At 43.5% G+C, this 21,539-nt stretch overlaps 2 protein-coding genes across 2 annotated transcripts in view; one reads left to right on the forward strand and one right to left on the reverse strand.

The window, feature by feature from the left end:
* Positions 1-21,539, forward strand: part of CSMD1 (CUB and Sushi multiple domains 1) — a 1,018,930-nt gene that overhangs the window by 678,458 nt on the left and 318,933 nt on the right. The window lies entirely within an intron of this gene.
* LOC149919178 (uncharacterized) lies at positions 10,992-13,434 on the reverse strand. Its single transcript, XM_090136296.1, has one exon. It carries the CDS (start codon positions 13,011-13,013, stop codon positions 10,992-10,994), a length of 2,022 nt encoding a protein of 673 aa, XP_089992422.1. The 5' UTR covers positions 13,014-13,434.

Consider the following 21,539-nt stretch of genomic DNA (forward strand, 5'->3'; position numbering starts at 1 on the left):
GATTCTTATTGCAGAATTTATATGGACAAAGGTGATTTAAAATCTTTCTTGTTAATGATGTTTGGATTAAAAAGGTGACTTTGCATAATCATAACTTAAATTTGTGATGAATCAGAATTACTAAGGTCTCTGTGATGCTATATAATGTCTGTAGAGCTTCAGTGACTGTAGTGCTGTGTATTACAGTTATGCTTCATTACTTTTCATCAAACTGAACATTTCCCACTTCTGGTTGCACCTGGAATATAGAATCTTTTACTTGCACAAGCTGTTCCAGTTGCTTCAACATATTTAACAACATTCTGGAGACAAGAATTTCCTCTTAGGTGCCCTTCCTCATGGAATAATGCCCTAATCAGTAAGCAAGATCCATAGAGTTCTCATTTTCAGACCTAGAGGTAAGAATTAGAAAAAAGACTGAAATAATCCTGTTCCAGAATTGCTATTAGCCTAAAATCTAAGGCAGTTATATAACAAAAAATAATTAGAGGTATCTGATCAAGTAAGGGGCAATTGAATGTTTGTTTTGTTTTGTTTTCCTGGATAAGTAGTCCCACCACTAACCCTACAGAGTCACAGAATCATGGGGGTTGAAAGGGACCCTAAGAGATCATTAAGTCCAACCCCTGCTAAAGCAGATACCCTACAATAAGTCGCACAGGTAGCTGTTCAGATGGGTCTTGAATATTTCTATAGGAGAAGACTCCACAGCCCCTCTGGTCTGTTCCAGTGCCCCATCGCCTTTACCATAAAGAAGTTCTGCATGCTAATATGGAATTTCCCATGTTCAAGTTTTGGGCCATTGCTCCTTGCCCTATCACTGCACACCACCAAGAAGAGCCTCGCCTCATCCATTTGCTTCCCATCTCCCTTTGGATATTTATAAACATTAATCAGATCCCTTCTTGTTCTTCTTTATCCCAGGCTGAACAGACCCAGGTTACTTAGCCTTTCCTCGTATGGAAAATGCTCCAAGCCCTTCATCATCTTTGCGGCTCTCTGGACTCTTTCTAGGAGATCCCAGTCTTTTTTGAACTGCAGAGCTCAAAATTGGACACAGTATTCTAAATGTGGCCTCACCAGTACCTCCCTTGACCTGCTGTCCATGCTCACTTTAATGCAGCCTAGGAAACCATTGGCCTCCATAGCCACAAGGATACATGGCTGGCTCATGGCCAACCTGTTGTCCATCAAGACCCCCAGGTCCTTCTCCACAGAGCCAACTCCAGCAGGTCAGCCTCTAATCTGTACTGGTGTATGTGTTTATTCCTGCGTAGGTGCAAGAATCTACACTTGGTCTTGCTAAATCTCATCAGGTTCCTCATTGCCAAATTCTCCAGTCTGTCCAGGTCAACCCCACAGGAACTGAGCAATACTACCTTTTGCTGTGTATTATGAATAATAAAAAGCCATTTTATTTATATCACAAGTTCACCTTCAACAATTTTATGGTTAATTTTGTAAAAACAACAACAAACAGAATAGTTCAGTATTAAGATTCTGTCACAATACTCAGTAATTCAGATTTGCATTTAAACATGAACAATTTCCACAATCTTAGCATTCACAGTAATTGTCATCTTTTATTTCATCAATTTCTTTCTCCAAAGTGGAACTGTGAGGCTCAAAGGCAATCTTATGACTATCTGTGGATTCTGGAATAAGGATCACTCCTGCTTGATCATTATTGCTGAAACTTTGGCCATGATTCACCCTTCAACAAAAGTTTGCTAATGTCTTAAGCAAATAGTAAGATGGTCTGAACTATCACTGAGTTTGACATAATCTGAGAGTTTTTATAGCCTCTGAAAGATGTTTGAAGCCTAACAAAGTATGAGATGCCACATTTTGGATTGAACTAAAGCAAGGCAGGAAGTCTACTCCAGAACAGTATTTCTAAAGTCTGCCTTAGAATGTATATGTATAGGGGAACATGATTGAGCACCTGGGAAAAGGATCCAGTCAGCCCTGGAAGCACAGATGAAGGCAATTCACCTGTGTAATCGGAAGGTGTGGATCCTGGCAGCACCTCTCTTAGACCTCATTTAAGGGCTGACTGGCACTGGGGAAGGTTTTCTTCCTGGAGTTCCCTTCCTGGTGAGGCTTTCTCCTGCAAACCTGGAATCTTTTGATATGGGTGAGCAATATTCTTCCCTTCCATCATAGCATCTCTCTATTGTGCTATTCCTTTCATCATCACACCTTTGTTGTAACATCTTTTCCATTGTATTAATCTCTTCAATTGCTACAACATGTTTATAATTTAGGTAATTGGTATGTGTGGTCTATATCTTTGTGTTAAGTCTCTATGCTAGTTCAAAAGATAGCTTCTATTCATAAATATGGGGCTTTGGATAAGAACTTGTCAGTGTTTATGGCCGGGTTCGGCCCAGTTCCATGACTAGCGGGGCAGAGGGATTTCACAAAATCCTTTTTCCCTTCGGAAAAAGGGAACAGGGGACCCCAAAATAATTGAAAACAGCGGCAACGATCTGAGGAGAAACAAACTAATTTACTAAATATATTATTGGAATGCAAGATAACACACTATAATACAATATAATTAAATTCAAAGATAATAAATCAAATATAATGAGAATGTCCGAAAGGTAGATAGGCCTCACTACATGAGGTGAGATGCACAGTCCAGTTGAGCAGCAGGGAGATGGGAGGAGAGCTGATGAAAAGCAGGCGAAGAAGAGCGCATCAGGTGACCTTGCCAGGAGTTATATCTCCTCTGTGTGACTGCAAAGTCCCCTGGGGAATGTAGTTCTTCTCTTCCAGGCAGGTACCCAGAACTTGAGCATTAACAGTTAAACTCCCAGTGTCCCTCATGATGTTATGATGTGGAATACCGAAAACCAAAAATCACAAAACCGCGATAGAACTTGCCTTCAGCTCACTTGCATCACTGGCATCATGGTATATATCCCTACAATAGTCTTTGCAGACATGCTTTATCCAATAATAAATGATAATAAATATAATAAACTGTAGACAGCAAAATTTAAGGAAAAGTTTACCTTTTCTAAAAATGAAAAAGTAAAGTCTGTTTGGTTTTGAGATGCCTGTGGTATAAACCCAATCCAGCTGTTTCCTCTTTTAACTTATACACACATGGGGGAAAAGCAACACACACACACACACACACACACACACACACACACACACACACACACACACAAAACTAGCAGAATTAAAATTAGTCAATTTTTTTCTTTCAGTAGCCAAATGAAAATTTATTTTGTCATGCTGGTAAAATGTTCCTGCGTAGAGTACATGAATACATCAATGCATCAATTTACAGTAGTCAGTGCAGTGCTTTTTTCAGCATCCTCTTGGCCTAAGCTGTTACCTTGTTCTGTGTGCTAAAATCTAGTAATAAATATTAGTGGGGAACACAAGCTCTTTGTGCTGATGAGAAATGACTCGTAAAACTGTTGTAGACAACTCTGCTGAGTCCTCCAGGTTATAACGTGGACTGTTAGGGTGAAGTCTAAGCTCTGTTGCAAACAACTGTAACAGTTCAGATATCTTTCAGTGTTGGAGAAACAGAAACTTATATCTTGCCATACATTGTAGGAGTGCATTTAATACTCAGTTACCTTTATCAATAACATTTCTACATATTCTGAATAGACATAAACTGAAATGGATCTAGAGATTAATTATGAGCTGCTTTGTATTTCTTCCTGACTGTAACCTCTTAAAGATACTCTAATAGAATTCCAAGAACAGGACATATTTCATTTCATCACATGTATAACATTAAATAGACTGAAGGGCAGTCTTTTAAAGTAAGTTCTGAAATTACTTTTTTTTGGTGGCTTTCCTTTTTGTCTTATTACATAGCTTAATGAGAAAGCTAAAAATATTGTTACTAAGATTTGTTCTTTTTACGGTAGAAGTTATTCCCTAGGCTAATACTTGCTGTTGTCCTTGTTTGCTTGCATTGCTTGTATTTCTTCATCTTTTTCTTCATCTTTTCCTGATAGCAGACTTCGGTAAAATCTTTATTTGCCACCTTCCTCACCTGCGTGTATGACTTGGGGAACAATGTTCACATTTATTTGTATGCCTTTGCAATTGGATGTGGAATAATTCTACAGTAGCTCAGAAAGCTTTTCTAAGCAGGGTAGGAAAAAGTTCTTGGCTGTGTGGATTATGTGAACTCTACTAGCTTGAATGGCACTTTCGTGTTTTATTGTAGCCATTCAAAATACGTATTCATGAAATCTGCTTGACTGCTTAATATTGTGTGGCTTCTTTTCTTATATTTTGGATGCATATCCTCCACCTGCATAAATATTTGTACCAAGAAATACCCAGTGAGTTGGTTCTTTTTGTTTCTTAAACTATCTTTGTCAAAATATACTTAAGAGTCATTGACTTCAGCCTTCTTATTCTGTCTCTATTCTGATTTTAAGGAATGTGTTTTTGACCAGTACATGTTTTGCAATGATATATATATTGTTGGTCTTTCTGTTGCAGGCAATTGTCCTAGTATGAATATATAGTGCGCACAGAGATTTTTTTGACAGACAGTAAATAAGTAGGGTAAATTGTCTACTATTGCCTGGTAAACTCTGGTATTTCTTTTCCTTCTGCATCTTGTTTCTGTTTTTTTAATCCTAAATCTAGAATTAGTCAATAGTAGTTCTTTGCCTTTGAGTGCCACATTCATTCACATTTTATTACAGAAAAATGTGTAACTGCCATAATTTCAAAATGACATCAAATCATAATGCTCTGTGGGAGGTTTAGTGAGTTTCTATGGAGCAGAACTGTTTCTGTTATGTTTTTGCAATTAATGAAGAGAAACCACAATAGAATGAGACTAGTATGGGTAATAAAAATCTCTTCTACCTGTGCATTAACTCAGTAACATTGCTCTTCTGAAATATATGTTCTAGAGATGTTGAATTAAAAAGGAGACAATTGTGAAATTGAGGATCAGTGTGTAACGTTGAGTGAAGGTCACAACATTCTCCCATTTCATAGTCAGTGATATTTTCAGGTAAAGATAAGGATGTGAGCTTGTAAGAACCAGCAGTAATACTTTTTAATCTGAAGCAGTGCAGACAAACCAGTAGAGTAAAAGTATTCTCAAATAATAGGTTGTTAGCATAATTTGCTGCTGCCTTTGATGACCCTACATCAAGCCTTCTTGAAAAGGACACCATGAAACACTTTCATCTTTGAATAGAGGACTAGGATAGCAGATTCTCACACCTGATGTCTATTTTTGGTTACTGTTTTGAAGTCAGGGGTCAGAGAAATGGCTTTTACCACTGATTCCTTAAAATGTAGATATTGTACCTAAGTCAGCTATTCCTCAATTAGATGACATGTAGCATAGTACAGAATGTCTTTGTTTCTTCCTTCACTTTTGACTAGATTACTGAAGTAGAGTAAGATAATAATCGGAGATTTTTCTGCTCAATTTCTCAAAAAAAAGATGGGGAAAAAAAAAAAAAAAAGCTTAATGCCATTGTGCTAATCCCTATTGTGATATAGTGGTCAATTTTAATTCCTTAACATTGGATCTAAAACAAATAATGTTGTTTTAAATGTCAATTGCTCCATTTACACAAATGATGATGACCAAAGCCCCCGTGCGCCATCATCACTCCAGTCACTGCGGCAGCAACCTCGCCTGCCACAGACGGATTTGACTTTTGCTTCTCTACGATATACTTGATGGCCTCACCGGGGGTGTGAAACTTTTCCGGCGCCGCTCTTAGTAAAGCGCGTACGTCCCCGTTCGACTTTTGATATAGGCAGTCCAGAATAACAGGGCTATGGACCGCCCTAGGAAGGTCTGACCCTTCTACGGCCTTTATCAGCCTATTTGCAAAATCCTGAAATGACTCTGTGGGGCCCTGTGTAATTTCTGTCCACGGAGTAGAGGGCTCTGCATTCCTTGCGAGCCTTCTAAACGCCTCTAAAGCGGCGTCAGATGTAGCAATTAATTCCCCAGGTCTCAGGTTGGTAACTTGTGCCTGGGCAGTTAACAGACCTGGTGCGCTACCCATCAATCTCTGAAGGTCGGAGTTATGTAATACGTTTGCTGGATCGTTTTGCGCTATAACCAATAATTGTCTGAGCCGGGCCTGCCACTCCTCCTTCCACAATGTATACTGCACCGGCTTCAAAACCATACGCATCAAATTCTCTATATCATAGGGCAAGAGAGGCCCCTGTGCGGTAAGGTTCTCGAGGGCATTCATTGTCAAGGGGGATTTCAAACCCTTTTTCTCAACTGCCTCAAGCACCCTTGTGATCCCTTTCGGGTCTAAAGGAACCCAAATTGGGCCGTCTTCTGAGGCTACAACCGGAAACGCAGCTGGATTCGCTAAGCCCTTTTCTTCTGCTGCCTCTTTAATTTTAGCCCAGTCAGTAACCGGGCCCCCCCACCGGCGCGGGCTCCCTCCCGGGTGCGGGCTCCCACACCGGCGCGCTCCGCCTACCGCCCTATCGCGTTCTTCAAGGGGCGGTTCTGGCTGTGACGTTTTGTCCAAAGAAGGGCATAAAGACGGAGCAGGGTAAGGCGAGGGCGGGGCTGTCGGCTCACATGACTGACTTGGCGACTCCTTCTTCTCCGTCTCTCCACCTCCGCTCTCCGCCGTCGGCGCCATCTTTGCCTCGCTGGATCTATGAGAAAGCAAAGACCCGCTCCCGGCAGCCCCCGTCGCGCTCCGGTCCTCCCCGAACCCTCCTTCTGCCTTTGCCGCTTTAAGAGCCTCAAGTATCAAGCCCCACGTTTTAAGCTCTGAGGCTTTTTGGTCGGACATGGCGCGCTGGCACAGCGCCGAAGTAAGTGAGTCCCACCGATTTGAATCGAGCACCTGTTGAGGGGAGTCCAGCTCACCCTCCTTTTCTAGCCGCGATAACACGGCCGCGATCTCCTTCTTAGAAGGAACGGTTTTACCGCAATAAGTTTTACAAAAATATAAAAGTACCTTAATTACTTGATCCATAATTACACACGCGACCTGCCGCCACCTCACAGGTTCCACCGCAGTGTGTCTTCCGCAGGCGACCTGCCGCCACCTCACAGGTTCCACCGCCTTACGGGCACGCCGGGCAGCTACTACTCACAGGGTGAATCACGTCGGGGTCACCATTTGTTGCCGTTCTCTCTGCAACACTCGTTTTCCACCCCATAAGGTGCTGCTTTGCCAGCGAAACCGACCCCATACCAGGTCGGGGCCAAATGCTCACACAGACCCCAAGTATAGGTGAAGCAAAATGGCGTTTATTAAAATGTAGCAGGCACTTAAATATTCTCGTCCTGCTTTGTCTACACCCCTTGCATTCACGCTGTCCTATCGTGGGACAGCACCTGGCAAGCCCTGAGCATAGGGAACCTGACCCCGTCACACACCGTCTCCTCGCCACGCCTACTACATCTCCCCCTCCCTATGCTCAGTAATATCCCGTAACAGCGCGAACGCAACCGCTACAATTGTTCCCGATACCCGTGATACTCTATACTCTATGCATTGGTCCCTAAGCTACTACATAATCCTTAGCAAGCAATTCTGAAAGCACATAATCACACACGGCAGAATAGTGGCAATACACACAATTACTAAGAGTGCTAATACTATGTCCTTAACGATCTTCGCAATCCAACTCCCGAAGTTGCCAAACGTCTTCTTGAACCCGTCTCCGATGGGGTCGTCGTCCATCTGGATCCTCTCCGTATGGTCTCGCAGGGCTTTCAGTGCTTTATGGATGGATACGCTGTGGTCGCTAAGATTGAAGCAACACATTCCTTCTAGGTCTTCACATTCATGCCCCTGTGCCAGGAGCAAGAAGTAGATGGCTGCTTTGTTTTGCAGCACCGCATGCCGAATGCTGTCTGTGTCTTCTAGCATCGCATTCAATACTAATGTTGTTAAATTCGCCTGCTTAACTGACCAACATGCTAGGCGTTCTATCTGAGCCAAGCTCTGTGCTGCAGCAACCCCAGGGTCGTTCAGAGATTTTATCAAACATGCAGTTTGGCTAGCTAAATCGGTGTTGTTACGGCAGCTGGAATGGTTTGTAGTGTACCTAACAAAGGCTTCTAACGTGTATTGAGAAATGCCCATTAGGCAAGTGCAAAAGAGTGAGGTAGCCGATTGCAAACTAAAGCAAAAGTTGTTTTGGCTCGTCTTATTTACCTAAGTAACCCGTAAATTCCCTGACAGTGACAAAAGGTGAATTCCCTGACAGTGACAAAAGGTGAATACCCTCGCTCCCTGTGATAGAGCAATAACCACCACACACACTAAACATAACATTCGCCTGATAGAAACGCGTTTTCTCGTTGGCAGCAACGGTTGAGTCTTCCTCCACGCTTCTCCCGGCCTTCTTTCGGGGTTCCTGGGCTGTCTCCTTCTTCGGTGTTAACAGGAGCCATACCTGCAAAACTCAGAGTCCCTTGTTACTGTTCTCTTTCATCAGATCTGGTTTGACCTTTCTCGCCGGGATCCACATGACACTTCCCGTATCGACATGTTTTACAGCAGCATACCCTCTACCCCATACTAGAATCCTCCATCCTGACTCCCATATTCCTGCCTCCGTTCTTATTTTGACTAGAGGGCCTTCCTCTAGAATTCTGGGTTGCCAGTGCTTTTCTACTGGTGCCCTGCTGGCATCCCCTCTTTCATAGTGATTTAAGGCAAACTGAGCTTTGGCCAGTATCTCTCCTTGTCTTGCTATTGGGATTCTGTCGTTATATCCCTCCCCCTCCCCAAGAACATAGATCTTTTCTTTGAGGAGGCGGTTAGCCCTTTCAACAATGGCCTGTCCTTGTGAGTTTCCCGGAATACCCGTAGTATGCTGAATTCCCCAGGCCTCTAACCAATCCTTGGTGGATCGTGATGTAAAACATGAGCCGTTGTCCGTTTTAATCTGCACTGGCAAGCCGAGGACCGCAATAGCTACAGCCCAGTGGGCCTGGGCCGAGGTAGAATTAGCTTTTCCGTGTTGGGTAGCCACGATCATCGTGGAGGCTGTGTCAACAGTAACTGCCAACCACGACCGAGGTGACATTCGCGGCTCCCACGTAAAGTCCGTCTGCCATATTTGCAGCGGCCCTAAGCCGCGGGGGTTGACCCCCGCCCCAATAGCAGGAGCTGAATTACAGTGAGGGCAGGCCTGCACCACATCCCTTGCAGCTGTAATGGAAATACCACAGGCTCGAGCGAGTGCCCGGGCGCCTATGTGAAGCGTGGAGTGGAGGTCTCTGGCCTTTCGGATCATCAGGACACGGGACCCTGCAGCCGCATCTGCGGCTGCGTTGCCCTCTGAAAAGAATCCTGGTACATCCGAATGACTTCTTACATGTAAAATTGCTATAGGCTCTACTCGGGTGCACAAAGCATCTTCTAAGATAAGCGCTGCTTCCGTACTAGGGATGCCTTCTTGGCCCATTTTCAAAGCAAGCTTAGCTGCAAAAGCAGAATCTGTGACTATGTTACAGGGAAGGGAGGGCCAATAAACAATCGCCATCGCAACAGCCCTGACCTCGAGCATCTGAACGCTGGCGCCCGGATCTGTGAAGATTATGGAATCCCAGCGACCATTTGTTTCCCACACTACTGCCCCTTGCCCCGTTGATGATGATGCATCGGTAAACAGGGTAGGCCCTTCCACGGGCGAGTCTTGCACCCTGCACTGTAACGACAGCTGCAATGGTCTCGCCAGTTCGAAAATAGGGGGCGAGTCCGCAAATGTGAGGGAAGCTGATGTCCCTTCCACAGCAAGCAAGATGGGCTCTGGGAGCGGTAAAGAATCACGAAATGATGTAGGGAGATAGATAATAGAAGGTTCTTGTCCAAAGGTTCTGACAGCCGTATGACGGCACTTACGAAGAAGCCTAGCCAATATTTCCAGCCAGGAGGAGTACGCACGCGTGGGCTGAACGGAAAAATGCCACCACAATGGTTGCGGTTTGGCTCCCAAGTCATGGCCTATAACAGCAGCCGCCCCACTCTCGCATTTACAGGCAGCTACTTCTAGCTCCTTTCCAGGATCATATCGAGACAGAGCCGATTGACAACAGGATTCTGTTATTTCCTTCCATGCCTCTGCCATTTCGGGCGTGATGGAACGCGCCTCGTTCGGATCCGAGCCCTTAAGCTGCTCATAAAATGGCTGCATGAGGCGAGGAGGGATCCCCAGTGCCCCTCGAATCCATTGTAGGGCTCCTACTAGCTTCTGCACATCCCATAGCGTGCGTATCTGGGGTTTGATGTCAACCCCGACTGGGTGGACAGTTTTGTCTCCCAGCCGATATCCTAAAAACTGGACCCCCGATCCTCTCTGGATCTTTTCAGCAGAAATAGTGAAGCCGGCTGATGTCAGGAGCGTCACCACTTGGGCTTCTAATGACTGGAGCCCCGATGGGGTCAGGGATGATAGCAGCAGATCATCCATATAGTGCAGCAGGAGGAACTGTCTAGGGGACTGTCGGACCGGACTCAGAATTCTGTCAATCACTATCTGACAGATCGTGGGAGAGCACGCCATCCCTTGTGGGAGCACTCGCCAGTGATACCGACGAGCCGGGCCTTGGTTATTACGGACAGGAACCGTAAAGGCAAAAGCCTCCCTGTCTTGCTCAGCCAGGGGTATGGAGAAAAAGCAATCCTTCAAATCGATAACAACAACCCCCCAGCCTGCAGGCACGGCGGATAGTACGGGCGCACCCTGCTGAACTGCACCAAAAGGCACTAACTGAGCGTTAACTGCGCGCAAGTCATGCAGCAAGCGATAGGATCCTGACCGCTTCTTTATCACAAATACAGGAGTGTTCCATTGACTAAGAGAGGGTTCTATATGACCTAAGCGAAGCTCTTGCTGTACTAATGCGTGAAGCGCTACAAGCTTTTCTGTCGGTAAGGGCCACTGATCCACCCAGACAGGTCGCACTTCCTGTCTCCAGCGCAGTGGGATCGCATACTGCTCTGACAATTGGCAGATCGTGGCCCCCACTATAAATTTGTTATGCGTGCTGCCACACCCCGCAGAAAGTCCCTCCCTAAGAGGGTTCCTGGCACCTGCGCCACTAACGGGGTAAGCAGAACAGGCCTTTCCAGGGAGCCATCCCTGTTGATTACGATAACCTCAATCTTCTGGGCGGACCTCCGGGTGGGCGTTGTTCCTCCCACTCCCGCTATCATCTGTGCCGCCCCTGTAGGCCATGTAGAGGGCCAATCGGATTCCGCAATAACCGTCACATCTGCGCCAGAGTCTATCAAGGCAGTGACAAAGATGGACCGTGGCCCCGCTGAATCAGGTGGGAGATCAGTGATCGTAATAGTGGCCCTCACTAGAGGGCGCTCCTCACAACCCAAAGACAAAGCAACCATAGGCTGGCTCAGGTCTCCCAACTGCAAGCGGACAGGGAGGTCCCCGGTCGAACGCGGTCTCCCTCTCGATCTATTAGGCTGCTGCGGACTACTTCGAGCTCTACACTGCGGCGCCTTGTGGCCCCTTCTCCCACACAACTGGCATACTGGACTTTCGTTGCTGCCTATTCTGGCCCTACACTGGGCCCTGATATGGCCCCACCGGCCGCACCTAAAACATGGTCCTTGAGCCTCTTGATCCACTGCCGGATAGCCGGGGTGATGATGACCAAAGCCCCCGTGCGCCATCATCACTCCAGTCACTGCGGCAGCAACCTCGCCTGCCACAGACGGATTTGACTTTTGCTTCTCTACGATATACTTGATGGCCTCACCGGGGGTGTGAAACTTTTCCGGCGCCGCTCTTAGTAAAGCGCGTACGTCCCCGTTCGACTTTTGATATAGGCAGTCCAGAATAACAGGGCTATGGACCGCCCTAGGAAGGTCTGACCCTTCTACGGCCTTTATCAGCCTATTTGCAAAATCCTGAAATGACTCCGTGGGGCCCTGTGTAATTTCTGTCCACGGAGTAGAGGGCTCTGCATTCCTTGCGAGCCTTCTAAACGCCTCTAAAGCGGCGTCAGATGTAGCAATTAATTCCCCAGGTCTCAGGTTGGTAACTTGTGCCTGGGCAGTTAACAGACCTGGTGCGCTACCCATCAATCTCTGAAGGTCGGAGTTATGTAATACGTTCGCTGGATCGTTTTGCGCTGTAACCAATAATTGTCTGAGCCGGGCCTGCCACTCCTCCTTCCACAATGTATACTGCACCGGCTTCAAAACCATACGCATCAAATTCTCTATATCATAGGGCAAGAGAGGCCCCTGTGCGGTAAGGTTCTCGAGGGCATTCATTGTCAAGGGGGATTTCAAACCCTTTTTCTCAACTGCCTCAAGCACCCTTGTGATCCCTTTCGGGTCTAAAGGAACCCAAATTGGGCCGTCTTCTGAGGCTACAACCGGAAACGCAGCTGGATTCGCTAAGCCCTTTTCTTCTGCTGCCTCTTTAATTTTAGCCCAGTCAGTAACCGGGCCCCCCCACCGGCGCGGGCTCCCTCCCGGGTGCGGGCTCCCACACCGGCGCGCTCCGCCTACCGCCCTATCGCGTTCTTCAAGGGGCGGTTCTGGCTGTGACGTTTTGTCCAAAGAAGGGCATAAAGACGGAGCAGGGTAAGGCGAGGGCGGGGCTGTCGGCTCACATGACTGACTTGGCGACTCCTTCTTCTCCGTCTCTCCGCCTCCGCTCTCCGCCGTCGGCGCCATCTTTGCCTCGCTGGATCTATGAGAAAGCAAAGACCCGCTCCCGGCAGCCCCCGTCGCGCTCCGGTCCTCCCCGAACCCTCCTTCTGCCTTTGCCGCTTTAAGAGCCTCAAGTATCAAGCCCCACGTTTTAAGCTCTGAGGCTTTTTGGTCGGACATGGCGCGCTGGCACAGCGCCGAAGTAAGTGAGTCCCACCGATTTGAATCGAGCACCTGTTGAGGGGAGTCCAGCTCACCCTCCTTTTCTAGCCGCGATAACACGGCCGCGATCTCCTTCTTAGAAGGAACGGTTTTACCGCAATAAGTTTTACAAAAATATAAAAGTACCTTAATTACTTGATCCATAATTACACACGCGACCTGCCGCCACCTCACAGGTTCCACCGCAGTGTGTCTTCCGCAGGCGACCTGCCGCCACCTCACAGGTTCCACCGCCTTACGGGCACGCCGGGCAGCTACTACTCACAGGGTGAATCACGTCGGGGTCACCATTTGTTGCCGTTCTCTCTGCAACACTCGTTTTCCACCCCATAAGGTGCTGCTTTGCCAGCGAAACCGACCCCATACCAGGTCGGGGCCAAATGCTCACACAGACCCCAAGTATAGGTGAAGCAAAATGGCGTTTATTAAAATGTAGCAGGCACTTAAATATTCTCGTCCTGCTTTGTCTACACCCCTTGCATTCACGCTGTCCTATCGTGGGACAGCACCTGGCAAGCCCTGAGCATAGGGAACCTGACCCCGTCACACACCGTCTCCTCGCCACGCCTACTACAGGATTTATCATAATTAAAGCAATGGTCTAGTAATTAACGCTAATTTATTCAATTTAAATAAAATTAAAATTGCCTTTATTGGGACCATTAAACATATTTTCAGTCTTGTTCAGTGTTTTCATTGATGAGCTTGATGAGGGGACAGTGTCCACCCTCAGAAAGTATGCTGATAAGACAAAGCTGGGAGGAATGGCTGACACACCAGAACAGTGTGCTGCAATTCAGCGAGACCTGGACAGACTGGAAAGCTGGGCAGAAAGGAAACAGGTGAGGTTTAACAAGAGCAAATGTAGAGTCTTGGACCTGGGAAGGAATATGCACCAGTACAGGTTGGGACCAGACCTGCTGGAGAGGGTCCTGGGTATCCTGTTGGACAACAGGTTGGCCATGAGCCAGCAGTGTGCTCTGGTGGCCAAAAAGGCCAATGGAATCCTGAGGCATATTAAAAAGATCATGGCCAGTAGGTCAGGGGAGGTGATCCTCTCTCCCCTACTGTGCCCTAGTTAGGCCTCCTTCTGGACTCCCCAGTATGAGAGAGACAGGGATCTCCTGGAGAGCGTTCAGTGGAGTGCTGCAAAGATGAGAAGGGGCCTGGAGCACCTCTCTTCTGAGGAAAGGCTGAGTGACTTGGGTCTGTTCAGCCTTAGAGAAAAGAAGAGGTGATCTTACTAATGTTTATCTTAAGTTTGACAATCAAAGGGACATGGCCGACCTCTTTTCAGCTGTGTGTGGGGACAGGACAAAGGGGAAATGGTCATAAATTGGAGCACACAAAGTTCTGCACCAATATGTGAAGGAACTTCTTCATAGTGAGGGTGATGGCGCAGTGGAACAGGCTTCCTAGGGGGGTTGTGGATTTCCCTTCTCTGGAGATATTTAACACCCTCCTGCATACCTACCTATGCAGCCTGCTGTAAGGGGCTCATTGATCTCTAGAGATCCTTTCCAGCCCCTCTAATTTTGTTATTCTGTAATCTTTCTCAGTGATATGGACAACAGGACTGAGAGCAGCAAGTTTGTGGATGACACCAATCTGAGTTCTGTAGTCAAAATGCTGGATGGAAGGGATGCCATCCAGAGGGACTTTTAGATGCCTGAGTGCTGGATCCATGTAAAATTAACAAAGCTTTACATGGCCAAGTGCAAGGTCCTGCACCTACATCAGAGCAATCTCAAGTACCAGTACAGCCTGGGTGGAAAATGGATTAAGAGCAGCCCTGAGAAGTACTTGAGAGTACTGGTTGATTTAAAACTGAATATGAGCCAGCAGTGTCTGCTTGCAGCCCAGAAAGCTGATTATGTCCTGGTCTGCATCAAAAGAACAACGATCAGTGTGTTGAGGGAGATGATTTTCTCACTCTGCTTTGCACTTGTGAAAAATGCCAACTGAAGTATTGTGTTCAGCTCTGGGACTCAGAGCATAAGGAGAACATGGAGCTGTTGGACTGAGTCCAGAGTGCGATGAGGATGACCAGAGAGCTGAAGGGCTTTTGCCTTTTTCTTTTTGTCATACACCATAAATAAAAGCTTGCCAAAAGTTGCAGCACTCACAAAAATACTGTTAAATGTATGCTCCTATAAACAATGTCTGGAGGAGCAGCAGCAGATTTATGGAATAGGAATCTATGATAGTGCAAACTGAATATCCCTGGATATTAAGTTATAAAATCAGATAACAAACAGATATCCAGAGAAAGATTAACTATTAGTCATTAATACTTTGTGTCTTTGGTTAACTTGTTTTTAAGACATGAAACAGATTTTTTTTCTTATAAACTAAATAAAACATGGAAACACTTCTGCGAAACATTTTCAATAGTTTAACTGCTTTGGCTCTTTGCCAAAAGTCTGATTTCCTTTACTAACTATAGGGATATATACATATATATTTAAAATGTTCATGCTTGATTTATAAAATCTATCTTAAAAACATGAATAGGAAATTGTATTTTTTTTTTTCTGCTAGACGCATTTTCTCTACAGCTTTCCTTTGTTCTGTTATGTTTTACAGATGCATCATACCTAAAATATTTAATGCTCACTTCATTATATCATTTCAAAAGAACATTTTCATGATTATGAATTTCTGGAACTGTTCTCACCTGTTTCAGTTTTTTTTTCCTATTTATTTCACTCATTCACATAATATTTCAACTTTATCTCTCTCTTTTTTTTTTTTTTTTTTTTCCAGTTATTGAAAGTTATCTTGTACTCAGTGAAATACTTCTAAAATCATGATACAAGTATAAAGTTCTAAAACTTGGAACTCAAAGACTTAAGTGTAGTTTACAGAAAAATAAAATAATAATTGAGGCTTGTTTAAACAATATACATCCCTTCTGGTAACCAAGGCAATGCTGTGAGTGTTGCAAAACTTTCAGTAAATCATGGGAAAATACTTCAATAAGTGGATAGAACTGTATCACTTCTGTTACTCGTAAGTTTTAATTTCTTTTAAAATTTTACTCATAAGTTGTTTAACAAATAGGCGTTGGTCCGACCAGTTTGTTATAAATCCTGATCAGGGAGACGAGGAAGGGAAGGATGGCGACTGTTATGAATTAGGGTGACGGGGAAGGGAAGGAAGGTGATAGAAAAGATAGGAAAGAGGCAAGAATTGCATAAAGCAGGGATAGTCACCACCAGGATCCAGCACTGGTCCCGTTGCACTCTGTTTTGAAGGTCTGAGGCAAAAGCTGCAGGGGGGGAGAGCAGCAGCAACATGGCCGGCCTTGGGCAGCAAGAAGATAGCAGGAAGAAGTCGCAGAGCCAATCCGGGAGGAAGTAGCAAGACTCAGGTAACAGGTCTAGGAGAGTCCGTCAACATGTAGGAATTCCGTAGTGAGGAATCTGATGGCAGGCACCTTTATTCTTCTTAAGCATCCTTGTAGAGCGTAGAGCAAGTCCAGGAGAGAGAGAGGCAGGTTGTGAGGCTTCTCATGTCAGAAACCTCTTGTTCTTCATGAGGAATCTGTTGCCAGAAAACCTAATCTCATTGTTATAGGTCCTCTTCTTATCCTCCTTCTTCTGCCAACATGGCACTCCCAGGTGCTTGGGTAAGAGTCATGTGCAGCACCTTCTGAGATGGCCATCTTCCTTGAGATAAGCCCACACAAAAGACCGCTTCACAGCCATTAATCTGTGGGTTATTTCTCTCTTGTTGCCCCTGGCCTTGTCCATCTGTGGCCCTCAGACAAAGGATTTCACAACCCTTGCGCAGGACTCGTCCCTCACTGTTCTCCAGAAAAAGGATTTCTCAACCGTTGCCCAAGACTTGCTTGGACTTGTTCATCTGTGACAACAGCAAGCTTTGAGACAACAATGTAAATGAATAATATCTTACAGATCCATGAAAACCATACAGAATAATCATTTGGTGATGTGCCAAATCTAGTTACAGTGGTTCCTTATGTTTTAGGGACAAATCTGATAGTGGATATTTCTGGCAGAATACAATTCATCTTTTGTACAGAGTCAATAAGGACATGCAGGACATAAAATCTCTCTGATAAGTAACTGCATTTCAGTTCAGAAGAGTTGAAATTGTCATAGAAATCTGGAATGTTGTAGTATGTTTTCATATGCCTCAGTTTAATTAGTGCCTAGCTGACATTCTTATTTACACATGTCAGCTAGTGTTGCTTCATATCAAGTATTTTTGCTTATCAGCGTGGGCACCACTGACCTAAAAATTCTAACACAGTAATATAATACCATTGCTACAATCACAACATAACTAGATCTTGTTTCTTCTGTCAAAGCGATGGAATTGGCTTTTCACATCAGTAATCCATGTTTGATTCATATTTCTATTTCAACAGCTGGAGACTGTCATGAGTGAAATGAGACTTGTCAGTCTCAGAAAAAGTAGCAAGCATTCATTCATCTCTAAACTGATCTCAGAATGAAATTTTCAGTTTTAAGGAACTTTGGGAGTGGCAACAAGATTACAAGAATATCTGTTTCAAATTATCTAGGGAAAAGTAAAATGACTTTTGAGTACATTTTCATGCTGAGCTAGCTTCAAAAGGCTCATGCACAGTATTTGATCATTTCTTTCAATTAATTAACATGAGCTCCGTTTTATAAAGGCATGAAGTTGAACTGTTCTGATATTTGCTAGAAATGAGACACCAAGAACATATATCTTTGTCCAGTTTAATGGGACAAAGGACATTCTTACATCAGAATGGAAGACTGTAGACAATCTAACTAATACAAATTCTCAAGAAGGACTATTTAAAATTTATCAAAAGTTACCTGAATTTCTGGTTGAATTACAGGCACCTTCATATTACAAACACAAACAGAATATACACAGGTTGCTCTGAAAGTAATGCTTCCTTTTTATTTCCTCAGAAACTACAACAGATACAAGGAACACAGTAACACTATTTGATAGAGCAAATTGTCATTTAGAAGACACTATTTTTCAGTGTAACTATTAGCTAAAAATTTTTCATTAACAATGAACAAGAGCCTGCGTGCCATACTAATAAAAACCTGCACCAATGGAAATGACCCACTGTTGTCACCTTTGCTGAAATGCATCACCCACTTCATTGCTGTGCTCACACTTGTTTGGTCTCTATAAATGTTCAGCAAGCATATATGAATATCAGTGGGTGGAACTTTTTCCCATGGAGGAATTCAATTCCACATCTTTGCTTCATGCACACTTCCATCTCAGATGCTGTTTTGTCAGACTGCCCCTTTGCTGCTGTTTCAAAGCAACAAAATGTAACAGAATATTGATGGGAAGTTTCAGCCTCTACTGTCGAACTCTGAACATCCTCCTCTGACATTATGGGCTATAACATTGGAGACACTACTTTCAGAGCAGCTCTCATATGAATTTATTCATAAAATCATATATTTTACTTGGGAATAAAAAGAAACACAATGGATTATCTTAATGATATGCCTTCACTTCTGAATGCAAACAGTCCTATCTTTCACTTCAGATGAGAAAAATGTTCCAATCAACAAAATCTCAGTTTTTTTGTGATGATTTATTCTTTCAACTAGGTGTAGTGGTATGGTGATTTTTAAAGGGTGAATTAATAAGTCAAGCCCATCAAAGGAAGTTTTTTGCTTTTCTTTTTGTTTTGGGACCAAAACCATTGCTTATTCGAAGTTTGTCTCAGTTTAGTTATACTTTGAGCAGCAGAATATATTTGAAGAACTAGTATAACCTCTTCGCCCCTTTCTCTTAGGAATTAATAGGTTGACATGAATAAAGTACAGACTCTCTGAAGGTAGGAGGAATAAGAATGATGAATCATCAGTTCGGTATTTCACCTGAATAAACAGAACCACCAGAACGATTGAGGTTATATATTCAGGATAAAAGTGTGTATATGATGCATAGAAAATTGTGATTACTTAGGATTTTGTTTGTTTGTATGTTTGTTTTTTACTTTTTTAAAATCATTATTATTATTTAACATTGTAATAGTGAGATAGGTGGGAGGAAAAAGCCAAACCAGAAGATGTTGCAGCTGACATCCGCCCTTCTAATCATAATGAAGACAGGAGAAGAGCCAAGCTGAAATAGCATTTTAAAATTTTGTGCTGTAAGTTTCAATGATAAACAGAGTGTGATATATTGTATACAGCTGCACATCAGCATGTACAAAAGAAAAACACTTATTTGGATGGGGTTTACTTCATTTCTCTAAAACATGAAACTGAGAATTTACTGAATTAGAAAAAAAAAAGAAAGGAATGCGTATTTGAAGAAATATAATGCTCTGAAATTGTTAATTTATCCATAATATGGTGATTTTCTCTTTTGGGATACTATCTCTAATTACAGCACTTACAGAAAATTTAGGTCTCAAGGCATTATAGTCTTATGTCAAGTATACTCTGAGTTATTCTGCATAAAACATCAGTACAAATCATGTACTGCTGCTATTCTAGTTCTTGCACTTCCACACATAAGACCAAATTCTATCTTTTGAAGTAGTGTCATAAAATATCCACCCTACATATTTGTTATTTTAATGTCAATTTAGGTAATTTAAATAGCTAATAGATACTTTCAACTGAGAAAAACTAACAATTGCCTATGTTTTTTTATCAATAAACTTTTGAAAAAAGCATAAATGACATGCTTATGAGACAAAATGGTGCTGAGATTTCTAATGTCGTTGTGGTACAAACCTCATAGAATACCTGACGCTTATACAAGGCATCATAATCATTTTCCCTGAGTAGGAGCCTGGAAAGGGCATATGGGAATGTAACTGCTGTTAAAAATACATGTTATGAGTCTTATCCCTGGGGTAAAGCATTTTACACTATGTTGACAGAAAGTGTTTCACTGTACTAAAGACTCACAATTTCTATGTTCATTCTGGAACAAGATATGCAAAAGGAAGCAGGGGTCATTGCTTTCTTTTAATAGTGAGCAGATCAGCATAAGGAATAGTCTTTTGCAGTGTGTTTATTAGAGTGTAAAAAAAGAAAAGCTCTATCTGAATTTTAGATCTTTACAGAAATAAGTGGTCGCAAAGATGGTGAAGGGCCTGGAGCATCTCCCCTATGAAGAAAGGCTAAGTGATCTGGGTCTGTTTAGCCTTGAGAAGAGAAGACTGAGAGGGAACCTGATCCAGGTCTATAAATATCTAAGGTGTGAGGGGCAAAGTGGCGAGGCCAGACTGTTTTCAGCAGTGTGCAGAGACAGGACAAGGGGAAATGGCCAGAAGCTGGAGCATAGGAAGTTCCGCACCAATGTGCGCAAGAACTTCTTTACGGTGAGGTGACGGAGCACTGGAACAGGCTGCCCAGGGAGGTTGTGGAGTCTCCTTCTCTGGAGATATTCAAGACCCGCCTGGACGCCTACCTGTGCGACCTGGTGTAGGGATCCTGCTTTGGCAGGGGGGTTGGACTCGATGATCTCTGGAGGTTCCTTCCAACCCCTACGATTCTGTGATTCTGTGATTATCTACTTTTGGACTTAGCCACGTAAACATTACTTTAAATACAAAATTGTTCGGGAACTTAAATGATCAAAATGACCATTAGAGAAATCAACAGTGGTTATGTGTTAAATATTAAACTGGGAGTTCTTGGTAACTGTAATTCTTCTTCTGGTGTACCCATATACATCTTATTTGCAGATTTAATTTACAGGTATTTAACTTCAATAATGGTAAGTTTAGTTAGGATATAGTTTATTTTCTGGGAGCACTGTCCACTCCTTACAATCTTGCCAGTTAAATGAGTATGTCAACACTGCACGGCAATCACAAGCACTTCCAAACAGTGCAGATATATCTGAAGAAATGTAATATTGATGTATTTATGATATTATTTACTTTATAGCTGAATAAAATTTATACTGTTCTGAAAAACATGCTGCTCAAGCTACTTAGTTGAAGAAGTAAACAGAGAAATCACATCTTCAAAATTAACAGCTATGTTTTGTTAAATGTTATGACTTTGGAAAGCCATATTTATTAATAGATAAATTCTCTTCCTGTTTATGATTTTAATGTGGTTGTTAGTTTTCTGAAGCAGGTAAAGCTAAAGATTGATCTCGTACTGGATTTGCTCCATTCCATCCATAACAAAAGTCAGTGGAAAGACAAATGTTAATGATCCTGCAGTTTAAGATACTCACTAGAATGCTCTCCTGTTGACCCAGTAGACATGTTTGGCCACACATTACAAACATTTCATTGTGATCATATATACTAAAACTGCCATGTACCAATTAGCAGAATTTCTCTGATCTTTTATTTCTTGTTAACAGAACATGTTTTATCTCAGAGAGATCTGAAAAGAAAAGCTTCTACCTATGAATTCTTAACATTATGTCTGAAAGCAAGTGCTTACAGTATTTGGAATTTCTCTCTTTCACTGTTTGATTATCTATGTCATACTACACACCTACTACACATACTCATTGTTATGGACGTTTTTTTCCCCTCTGACACAGATATACTGTTTTAAATTGAGGAAGAGAGAAAGGGAGAGGACTAACCACATTACTGTACCAATAGGCTTATGACCTGAGCATTTTGGAAGATAAGAAGGTTATTGGGAGTAGTCAGCATGGAGTGGTCATACTCAACCCACCATGTAG

Source organism: Phasianus colchicus, chromosome 2 (assembly GCF_987193195.1).
Source record: "Phasianus colchicus chromosome 2, bPhaCol1.hap1.1, whole genome shotgun sequence".
In the NCBI taxonomy this organism is placed as follows: Eukaryota; Metazoa; Chordata; class Aves; order Galliformes; family Phasianidae; genus Phasianus; species Phasianus colchicus.